General features: G+C 37.3%; 1 protein-coding gene across 3 annotated transcripts in view; it reads right to left on the reverse strand.

Moving 5' to 3' along the window:
- Positions 1-5,316: 5,316 nt before the first annotated feature.
- The window catches only part of LOC125030523 (protogenin B-like), a 176,945-nt gene continuing 169,573 nt past the window's right edge, over positions 5,317-12,688 (reverse strand). The window contains exons 19-22 of one of the 3 annotated variants that reach the window (XM_047620597.1): positions 12,209-12,353; positions 10,949-11,220; positions 7,676-7,783; positions 5,317-7,570 (exon numbers count right to left, since the gene is read on the reverse strand). In XM_047620597.1, the coding sequence (XP_047476553.1) occupies positions 7,166-7,570; positions 7,676-7,783; positions 10,949-11,220; positions 12,209-12,353 (930 nt within the window). In that variant the 3' untranslated portion in view covers positions 5,317-7,165. The remainder of the gene's footprint in view (positions 7,571-7,675; positions 7,784-10,948; positions 11,221-12,208; positions 12,354-12,688) is intronic. The other 2 variants (XM_047620599.1, XM_047620598.1) reach the window with 2 other exon arrangements.

Here is a 12,688-nt window from a genome sequence, read left to right on the forward strand (position 1 = left end):
TTTGTCTAGGTGAGCAATTAAAATTCTAGTCAGTTGTTGTTCCTGATGAACCCTCTCATAATCCTCTTTCTAAGTAGTGACTGATGGTACCATTTAGCAAAACATGTTGATGAAAACCACAACACTGACAACCTGAGCTATGCGGTTAAATATTATACAGAAGTTTCAGACAGACACCTGTTTATCACAAGATCACAGATTTTTGTTCAATATTTTTCACAGAATGCCAATTAAAATTACATTACATATCTTACAAAAGAATGAGAAAAAAAGCTTCAGATTACATTCCTTTAGCCTCATAACCGTTAACCTTGTAACAAACACACAGTGCCGTACACATAACATCAGATCTCTTAAAATATTTACCTTTGGTGTTTGAATCTTTAGCTTCAGGAGTGGGCCTGATAAACAAAGTTCCGTGAAAATCACAAATTTCAGGAATAATCAGAAGGCAAAGATCTCCATTTTTCTATAAAAGTGACTTCTCAAAATTCCTGGAATACATGATGTTCAGCTACTATTCAGTATCAACTGTGGTCGAGAAGGCCAGCAGTGGGTTTAAAGCTCACATGACACTACATGTTGAAGAGCTTGCATATAAGGTCCACAGATTCTCACACCACAAGACAGATTACATTGATAAGCTACTATACCACACAAAAGTTACAATAGCTTATTCCCAGTGTGCTCATTTCAAAAGTTGAAGGACAGATTGGCCAAGTTGCATTGGGTTCAACAAGCATTCACTGATATTTTTCTCTTTTTTTGTCAGCCTTCTTATAATAGATGAAGGAAAAAATAAAATAAATTGACACAGTGGCTTTACTTGATTCACAAAAAGGTTTTGGTCACTATTGAATCATAGTATGCAAAATTTCTGTTTATTGCCATAGCAATGAAACTTAGGCAGGACCATTAGAGAAGCTAAATTGTGTATCCTGAAGAATAAGATGTCATTATATGACTCGATGGCAACTATATTGCATCGTGTAAGTGGCTAGGCAATGAAAAAACGGTGGCAGAACGAAGAACAAATGGTGAACCCAGTGACCAAGTGGAAATTCATATAACAAAGTGAAACAAATTGACCCCAGAAAGGACAATCCACAATCCAGTCAATGGAAACTGAATGCACATGATCATCCAGAAAAAAATAAGTATAATAACTGATGGAATAATGTGTTGAATCATGTGATCACAATTAATAAGATTTGGGACCAGTTTAGAAAATGAAGGATCAGACAAACAACTTTGCTTATCACATGCCCCAACACTTAATTTAGAATGAGGTGTGGACCATGAAAAAATAAATAAAAATGTAAATCAAATAAATAAATGGAGAACCAATAACCAATGGAGGTGGACCAGGTGGAGGACAGACTAGGCTACCTGAAATAGGCCTACCTACTGAGCACTTGACTGTAGCACCTCCGAATAGATTTGTACATTGTGATAAACAAATAGATGTTGGCAGGAAGTATCTCATGTGCGAGATACCCCAGGCAGAGGAGTATTGTTCCAGGTTTTCCTTCGTCTTTATTTTTTCATATATTTCTTTTTTTTTCATTACCGGGTCTGGTGTTTTTTTGCCGGGTTTGCTGGTTCCATCTTGAGATGATTTGCAGACTGGGCTGCTTCTTCATCCCCCTGACGCTTGCGACTTGCTCAACCAATTTTCCATGTTTTAGTGGGTTCTCATGGCTCATTTCCACTGAATTACAAATGTGGAAACTAACCACACTGAGATGTTACCTAGAGTTGTATAAATGGCTGACCATGGCGCACATGTCAGGGAATTTTCCCTTATTAAGATGGTGATGGAAAAGGTCACCTTTTTGTGCTCTAGCCACACTGTAATCAACCAGTAGTATGCAAATAACAGGCTTAACTTTAGCTCACTTCTACCTAAGCCAATAACTTCCACTACCTTGTACATGGTAAGTAGTGTCACTACAATATTTACAAATAGAAATGAGCATAAGACATTTCTCAATACATTAAATTATTGTACAAAATGTATTCCAACCCTGTGTACATGTTAACTTGTACGATATCTTAAAACTACAATAAATGATGGGGCATTGTAGGATAAGGGATCCAAACCCCCAAGTGGCTAGAGTAATTTGCAAAAATTCAGAATCTTTTAAGAAACTTCAATCCTTTGCAATAATAGGAGTGAAATGTTCTTAGAAATTCATTAATTTGTGTCCTTACCCTATCAAAGGCATGGGAGGCTGCCCTAGCTATGAAAAAACTACTTCTTGTCTGAGTGGCAATTGGCAAACTTTTACAGAGGGGAGGGTAGAAACAGCTAAGGGCAGCCTGCAGTGCCATCCAACTTGTAATGGGTGCATAATAAACATGATATACAAGATACATCCTATTGACGAAATAATGACTGGTTATCATGAAGTAGCTGTGTTAATGCGCTCTTGGCTGAGGACGAGGGAGTGGCAGAGGAGCAGTTTTATCTATTATCTTGAGCTATCATACACATGCAGCACGGGGAGATGCAATGCTAAATGTTCACTCATCATACAAAAGAATGAGGTAGCATGATATTAGGAAAATAAAAATTCATTGGATACACAAAGAGTATGGAAACAACATAATTCATAACTATCATTTACAAAGGAATTCTATGAGGGGCTGCATACAAAAATACAGAAGAGCACAGATAAGAAATGTAACCAAAAATAAGAAAGAAAAACAAAGAAAAACAAAGAAAGAAAGAAAAAAAAAAAAAAGGAAAAAAAAAAACAAAAGTTATATTCAAGGTGGCTGGGTGGGATGTACGTGCACATGAGCTGTCTGGAGGTAGTGACAGGAACTGCTTGGAGACTATGGCATGTAGGGATGTGTGCAGTGAGTGATGGTGGGGGATTGGGGTCGGGAATTAGGGGTGAGGTGGAGGGTTGGGTGGGGTAAGGGGCCGAGTGGGCAGACACTATGGTGTGTAGTGTTTGTACATTGAGCTCCCTGAGAAACAAACCCATAGAGCCTGCCCACCTGACCTCGCAGAGTGGAGAGTAAACAGCAGGTCCCTGCCCCACCTGACCTGCGCCCTCTATGAGGTAGAAAACATGTGCATGAAGCAGGGCTCTTCCCTTGCACTATGCATCCAGCCACACCTGGCCCACTGGAGCTGTAGTCACAAAATCCACACACAGGATAAGAATCATAATTTCATAAACTACTCTTTCAAGATATATGTTTGCTTATTAGAGAGGAGTGTGTTATTTATCAATATAAAACATACACATATAAAAATGTAAATTAATGCACTCATTCACTGTCTGTCTGTCTGTCTGTCTGTCTGTCTGTCTGTCTGTCTGTCTGTCTGTCTGTCTGTCTGTCTGTCTGTCTCACATATATATGCAGGGTTACATGTGTTTATATATGTACACAAGACCAAGGCTGTATAAACATTCACATACATATATATACAGACTTGCCACTTACAGATGCATTCATATATACAATCCCAAACAGTCAGCCAAACTCTCTCTCTCTCTCTCTCTCTCTCTCTCTCTCTCTCTCTCTCTCTCTCTCTCTCTCTCTCTCTCTCTCTCTCTCTCTCTCTCTCTCTCTCTCTCTCACACACACACACACACACACACACACACACACACACACACACACACACACACACACACACACACACACACACACACACACACACACACACACACACACATATTGATTTTACATAGTCTCAAGGGTTCCATCTTAATCATGAATAAAGTGTGTATTTATGCTAACCAATCACAAAAAAAGTCTTATTTAAGGTGTATATGTGAGTGTGAGTGACTGTGTGTGTAACATAGAAAGAGAGTATATTAAAAGCACATATAATTTTCTAATGACAGTTTCCCTTTCAGCAGTGTAGTGTGAGTACTAGTTCTAGTAGGCCGTCAAGCAGGGGTGGCTGGCTGTAGAGTGCAAAGTATCCCTCACCTGAGCCGCTAATGTTGGCACCCTTTCTGCTAACAAAACTAACTTAGCAGTGAGATAAACATAAGTTCATAATAATAAAGACAATATTCTTCAGTGGGCAACAAATACGTATATCGGGTATCTCCGCACGCTGTCATTAACTGGAGCTCCACACAGTAACTGAGGTAAAAGCCTGAGCTATGTTTCTTACTTGGGAGGAAGGGGGTTCGCATCACTCTGCACAGCCAATCTCCTGCTCATCAGCCAGTTGATTCACCACATCCCTTTCTTAGTGTCAAGTTTTGATACAAAACCATGAGGGAATTCTAGAAATGCTGAGAGCAGTGGTCTGACTACTCAGAGTGCTGCATGGTTGACTTATTACAATCTGTACAACCGCAGATTGAGAAAAGCACTGAGATTGTTTCAGTAGTCCTACTTGGGATTGAGTTAACCAGTGTATATAGTTAGTAAATGGAATATGATTTGTACTAAATATTAAAACAAGTCTTATGTATGAAACTCCCATCTCAGACAGCTACGTCACGCACACAGGAGAGCAACCAGGCTGAACCCCTGCATAGGACTTCAGCAGGAAGGTTCTAACATTTGCCAATGGCACCACACCTATGTATGTTACAAGCATACACCTTTTGCCCTGAATGTTTGAACAATTTTCTAATAAGGCAAATCAGTACAGATAGCTGCTTAACATGTATACGTTTTCACGTAGTTCCTGGTAAACAGCATTAATGTATATGTATGAATATACATACATGTGTAAATGTATATAAAGTAGTATTTCTGGAAAAGTATCAGTGATAACTGCACATTTATGAGCATCTACTGAAATACATGTGAATTATAATTCAATGGTGTGTTAATTAGTTGATGGTTTGTGTGTTTGTGTGTGTGTGTTTAGGTTGGTATATATATAGGTATGTCTGCATGTATCTGTATATATTCTTATGAGTGTACAGTTTATATATATATTCATACATATTTTCATATATATAAGTGTGTGTGTGTGTGTGTGTGTGTGTGTGTGTGTGTGTGTGTGTGTGTGTGTGTGTGTGTGTGTGTGTGTGTGTGTGTGTGTGTGTGTGTGTGCGTGTAAGTGTGTTTATGTGTGTAAATGTGTAAATGTGTAAATGTGTAATGTGTTTAAATGTATGTGTATATATGCGTGCATGTGTATGTATACTGCATGTGTGCATGAGTATGTGTATGTATATTGCGTGTGTGCATGAGTATGTATATGTATGTTAATATACGTACACACACACACACACACACACACACACACACACACACACACACACACACACACACACACACACACACACACACACACACACACACACACACACAGATTTTGTATATACATACACACACACATATATATATATAATTCTAAAAATCATTTATATTAAATTTGCTGTACAAACCATAGATTTCTAGGAGCAACATTACATTATATAAGCAGGGCTGTGAAGATGCTGTGGTGATGTATTTGGATAAGAGGTTAGCCCGGGCTCTGCACTGAGAGGCGGATGATACAAGTACTACTTAAAATTGCCGCTAATCAGTCAGTATGTACCTGTTTTCGCAATCTATGCCTTGAATACTGCATGAACTTACCAATGCAGCTGGAAAACATGATGTGCAGATGGAGTGAGATGATGTCTGTGAATGAATTCGAGTGGCACAAGGTGACTAAACGGTAGCAATTTAGAGAAGTAGTACAGCACCACTTACCAGAAGTCTGTATGGAATGCAATATGGATATGTGGGTGAAGGACCATGAAAACTTCCTCAGGACTCGTTGCCAAAGTTTTGATGCAAACTGTTTCAAATTTGTGTCATGCAAATTATAAACATAATGTTATGCTATCAATTTCAGTTAGCAACTACATGTTATTCACTACATTTTATATCACAGTAATTTATTAAATGAGCATAGCACTCTTTTGAGAATTATAGTGTCTATGAGAAACTATTTCTGCTACATAAATCTTAAACAAGTAAATCATCAATTGAAGTTAGGTATGTAATTAATCCTTCACCCACATTGAAAGGGCTGATAACATGGTAAATTGTTGTTCAGCTAGCTTTGCTATGTTATAAGCACTGCATGTGATCTTGTGGTACATAAGAGAGAGAGGATGATTACATGATGTTCACCACTTAATGACCTGACACCTGTTGCTTGTTAGGAGGAAACAGACACAAGAGATACAATATCTAAAATATTATGATTTTTAAATATCTGTATCTGAGTCTAATAAATCCCTATTCTCTTCTTGTTTTTTTCTTAATTTTTGTTTTTAGACTTGGTGTCACCAAGTAATCATCTTCCCATTTTCTGCACTTAGTAGATGCTCTTGGTATGAATCTCCCTGATTTCAGACTGCAATGATTAACAGTAAGAAACAAGAAACAAAAAACTAACAAAAAACACATAAATGTTATAATGTGACTGCTGCCTAAAATTGATTTACATGTAAAGGAGTATTAACCCATTACTCTTGTACTACTGTATGTTATATAAAACAGCAGACCAATCAAACATGTCAGAATCAAAGGTGTATTACAGTCCTATCAAAAGAGGTGAGAAGAGATTACCATCCCTGATACAAATATGGCGAGACGCTGAGGTGGTGAAGATGTGAGAGGGATCTTTGGGGCTGTATGGTTGCGGGGGGGAGGGGCAGGTATGCCGTTATTTGCCAGGATAATCCCTGATACCTTGTCATCAGAGAAATGAGGGAGCACCCTGGACACAGCTCTCAAGTCACAATTTACAGATAAAAAATGACAGGAAAAATGATAATTTGTACTCCTTTCACTCAGCCTCGGTTAAATAATTGTACCGCGACTTGTTTGTCAGGGAACACTGAGCCCATACTGTGTGACTGAGAGCCATATCCATGATCGCAACAATGTACACACCAACTAACAACTAGCTGTTAGTGGCTACAGTGTGGTGCCAGACCCAGCCCCGCTCATATGATGGTCTCAAGTACCCACACTGACATTTGTACACTTGGAGCAAGGCACACGCATCAATTCCACTGTGGGCTGGATGGGCAAATTTGCCACATACCATCGCAGCAGCTGGGCCAGGCCTTGTATACGTATCAATACCCGCATCAGACCAGAGGAGACTCTCCGTGATAGGGGCCTGCGAGGGTGGGTAGCTGGGCACTATACCCAGGCACCTACGTAGCTACTGCACTGTTGTGAGTGGGGGTTGCGGGGATGATGTTTTTGTTGCACTTGTATTATGATGGGAATTGTGTTGGTATGGAGTGCTGCCATCCTGGGAGCCAACACTATCAGCCATCATTTTCTCCGGTTCCATCTCCACATCACTTTCCATGGTACTTAGAGTAGTGAGGTTAGTGAGATTGGCAAGCCCAGTTTGTGAGGCTCCACTATGGTTGTGTTCGTGTCGTGGAGATGGAGGTAATGTACCACTTTGAGAATGATTTGGCTCACTGCCACCTTGTTCAGCTTCCCTCTGCTCTTGGCTATGATTTTGATAAACTTGGGGGAGGACACTCATGCTCATGGCACCATTGCTGCTACTGGCACCTATCACCAGCCGTTCGCTCTCCTCTGACGACAAACCCTGCCAATAAGAAAATTGCCTTGGTTAGGCTGGAGTTCCTAAACAAGTGAATGAGAAATCTATTTGTACCAATTTACGACTAAAGCAAACTTAACGTGGATTTACCTTCGTCTCTGCATGAGGAACTGCTTGCAGGTGATCTCGGTTTCTGACAACGAAACCATTGCACCTTGGGTTATTCATTCCATTCATACGAGTCTCTGGATATCCTCCCTGTTAACAGCATAGCTGTGTTAGACCCATTATATAAAACCCTTCTTTTTTTAATACTCACCCAATATTTTAAAAATTTATTCATCCTGATATACAGTATTTCTAAAAAGAAGTGGTATTTGTACATCAAAGCTTCACAAAATGACTACCAAATTAAGCAAAAGAGTGTAATCCAGACTTTACATGTTACATCTTTTTGTAAACTAGAACTATCATTGACTTTACACTGATTAGTTTTACCCCCTCCAGATAGGGCCCATAGTATTATGTGCATGTAGGTAACACCCTCACCATGCATCTCACAGCCACCAAGCATCCACACAGACCTAAGACTAAACAATGCCAATCAATGACAAATAGATACATATTCAGCTTTTCTTTACCATTACCAATAATTTTATAAGACCAAGCATGTTTTCTTAACCCACTGCTGACAGGCATGACTTATACGTGTATGCCATGCCCACTGTGAGCTTACTTGTTTAATTGTTTTTACACATAGATGGATACACTTGTACTAAGTCACCAATGAGCCAATTACGAATACTACCTGTCTTGCCCATTTACCCTTTTCATTGATATTTTTCATTATCTTATTTTGCTGTTACTAATGTTTATAACATTATAGTAATTATAATGTTTATAATAAAAATCACACCATCGATATTCATAGCACTGGTAAAAAATACATTTTTCCCGCCAATTCAAGAAAGGTGAAATCAGGTAAGGTCACAAGGTCTGCTAATTGATTCCTTTGTGGCTAAACACTAGCACAGCCATCTATGTGCAGAGACATTTCACAGAAATTTTAAAAAATGGGTACAGCATTTTTCCCACTTTTCATTTATTTTCCCCGGCGGCATTGGGTTAAAAATAGTATTTATAAAAATATCCTATCTGCGTGTGTTGTGTGGGTACCTCCAGACTATCCACAAGGGGCTACTATTCTTTTCAGAAATTCTATTCAACCCACTGATGTCAGGAAAATGTAGTGTTCACTGTAGTTTTGTTTTGTGAAATGTCTCTACGCATAGATGGCTCCACATGTGTTTAGCCACCAAGTAGTCAATTTGTCAACCTCAAGACCTCACCTGATTGCACTTTTCTTTCATTTTTTTTTCTTTTTCTTTTTTTTTTTACTAATGCTTTCAATATTGATGTTGTTGTTATTATCATTATTACAGACATCATCATTATTATAATGTTATTGACATTACTAACAGCAATATAAACAGAGAAAAGGGTTAACTGGTGAGACAGGTAATACTAGTAATAGGTGGTAAGTACTTGTGAAGGCATCTTTGTGTAAAGACAATCAATAATCTAAACTCACAAGAGGCATGGCATGTACATCCCCAGCAGCACTAGGTTGAATATTCAAAATATAGTGAACATAAGGCATGGATGTGAATGATGAAATCTCAAAAGCAAGATGTATAATAACATCTAAATACTTAAATCTTCACTGGAATTTAATCAAATCTAACAGTCATTGCACATTTTGCCTTTGGGAATTTATTCTCACTCACACCAATTACCAACATTGATCAAGCTGAACATAAACAGTAACCAATTTTCCTGAAAGAGGAGACAAACGGATTTAAAGATTTTAAAAACTCTAAGTCTCATTACCTATTACTATGTAACTACAACTAAACAAGTTTGTTTTCCAGAGCATGTACAGTTGGCCCGATAAGGTTATGGCCACCCTAAAAGTATTGAACTGGGATTTTATCTGGTAGCGCTGTGGTGCTATTATCACATATTGTAAAAATAAAAAAAAGGCTTTTGTCACTCGTATTTCCATATATGAAATTAAATGCATGAGAAAGTATTAAAACAAAAAAATTAATCAATTAAAAAATAAATCCTAGGTACTGAATGTTAATGCCCTCATGTAGCTATATTCCTTAAATAGTGAATTAATATTCCCAAAAATATGTAATAGAATAAGATGATAATAAAATATAATTGAAATAAATAATATTTAAAATTCAATTACTAATTAAACCTCATTATTTATTCGTATGAAGAGTGAAAACAGATATTCCTTATATATTCATTAGTTCTCCCTTGGTCAATCATAAAATGGTCTAGTCATGTTACATATAAAATTATATTTCATGTCATATTCTTATAAAAACTTGTTTGATAAGTACATTACTTTTGTGTCTGTCAGGTACCTCAAACCTAATAATTCCAAAATGATCAATGAAACAAATGTTATGGGAAAAGAAGAGAAAGATGATACCAGACAATAATATGACATGCTACTGTGTGGTAATGCAACTTCTTAAAAGATAGATGGATTATCTTTTGTAAATTGGAAGAGGTCAGTAAATTGCTAATAGAATGCTTATTTTAGTGTATTTTCTTATGAAACTATGCCAAGTACTTGCTGAGGATTACTTTCTAATATTTCAATATTTTTTAAAAAAATCAATGAAAAATCAAACATTTAGCACCTAGTAGCAGCTGTGATTTTAAAACTTTATATTATTTCTATCTTTTTATCTAATGTCAACACAGCATGCTGATGCAATATTATACATTATCATTATGGGAGGTAAATCAACATACACTTAACAGTGTATTAATGCACTGGGGTAGTGGCATCAGCCTCTTACAATGACTGGAATGTAGACATGTATTGCTCAAGTATTTTGTAGTTCTCATTACAGTGCACATGAACTTATTCTTATTCTATTTTTATTCAGCTTCACATTGTAGCTTTTGCTTCTTGGTTCTTATTACTTCCTTATATGCTTGTGGACATGTATATATAAACTTCCTAAATCCTAATTACGAAAGAGTGAAATGATGTATAATGGGGCAATGAATGAATGTATTTATTTAACTATTTTCACTATCAGTTTAGTTGTTACCATTATTTTTTATTATCCTTATTTCCTTAATTCATGGAAGCATTTATCTCTTAGCAACAGTAAGCCTGCAACCTATGTGAGGACATTAATATTTGATTTGGAAATTAGGAAAGGGAATGCCTTTTCATCATATACTTTCTCATATATGGTTTATATTGTTTTACTTGACTAGTGTTACCAGATAAAAACACACCAGGGTAATTTTAGAGTGGCTGCAAACTTATTCAGCCACCTGTACCATGACACTGCAGCACAAAATTATCTTAAAGGTCATATTTACCTTTGTATCCAGTGGAGGGCACTTGAAATCTGGGGGTATCTGTGTTAGCATTGGGATGTAAACTTCCATCTCTTGGCAATCTCCATCAGCCTGTCCATCTGCCTGCCCTATTTTGACAACCTGTGTATTGCGTTTGCCATTGATGTGGCCGTTTCCATTGCAAGCCAAAACCCGCGGAGATGATGAGATGTTGCGGACTTTGACTGCATACATAGATGCAACTCCAATGATTGTGAGTAGAAAAAATGCCGTAACCAAGCATAGGATGAGATCTGAAACAATAGTTTTATCTGTAGGTATACTTGAGTTACATCCTGCCTTCATATATACACACACACACACACACACACACACACACACACACACACACACACACACACACACACACACACACACACACACACACACACACACACACACAAAATACAAAATTAATTATAATGTCAATTCTATTTAGTAATTTGATACGTAATTACAAGAACAGAGTAGTTAGAAATTTTCCAGTTAGTCTTTATCCAAATATAAAACCAAATAAATTCTACTTTTCATTAAAAAGGTAAAATCAAAATTACAATTCATACTGACTGTTGCCTATATAAACAAGGTTTAGCTTCTATTAAAAAAATATGTATCTACTACATATTTAATATGACTAATCTAATCATACTGGTAACTGAATATTGTTTCTTCTGTGTTAAGACCTGCACTGGCCTAGACAATAATATACAAAGTAATCTAGCCATTTAAAAACTAAACTGTTTAAAATTAAGTCAATTTACATGCAGATTGCATGTATAAAGCAAAATTTGATAGGAGTGACACATCAGTCTATAAGTCACCCAGATAATTAACTTTATGGGTTTGCATATAAATATTACACATATTTAACCCAATGGCGACGGGTTACGGCTATCGCCGTCATAACAATACGCCCGATTTGAGGCGTGCGGCTGTCCGCAGCGGCGCCGCGCCAAAACGCCCCGAGGCAATGATTCGGCTTGATGTACCGAATTCACGCGCTCAGAGTCGGCGCGCTGCCACCGTTCGCCAGAGCGTAGAGTTTTTTTTAATTTTCTATACCCGACGCCATTGGGTTAAACCAGTAATATGTGAGATAACATAGTTTAAGAGAATTCACTGATCAATGACAATGCATAACATTGCACTGCACAATGTTGATAAATCTCAAAAATGACAAGCAAACCCTAAATCTATGATCTAAAATTCATGTCTCAAAAAGTACAATGAAAACACTCTTACAAAATTCACTGGAAGGTGCTTTTTGATCAGGTGGAAGAATGGCAGGTATTGTAGCAGCCAAAGGTTCAGTACTTTCTCCACATCCAACGGCTGAGCAGCCACGAATGCGAAACCAATATTCAGTGTTTGACACAAGTCCCCCCACCTGCAAGGGGAAACAGGAAATAATATACAAAAATGGTCTACAATAGATAATGGTGACTGGGAGAAATCTAGTCTTGCTGAAATACAAATAGATTTCATGGCTGGGATTTGGAAAGAAAAATTAAAAAAAGAAAGTCATAACCAGATTTATATATTGATAAGTCTACTAATATTGAAGAAGAGTTGATCTTAGAATCTACCGGTGAGACTACAATTTTTTCTATAATTTTTTTTTTCAAAATCCTTTATCAGCTGATTACATAACCTATATTTGTAACCTGTACTAATAACTAGATTTACTGAAACAATTGTGGATGAAATCTTGTCCGAATGAAA

Source organism: Penaeus chinensis, chromosome 11 (assembly GCF_019202785.1).
Source record: "Penaeus chinensis breed Huanghai No. 1 chromosome 11, ASM1920278v2, whole genome shotgun sequence".
Classification (NCBI taxonomy): domain Eukaryota; kingdom Metazoa; phylum Arthropoda; class Malacostraca; order Decapoda; family Penaeidae; genus Penaeus; species Penaeus chinensis.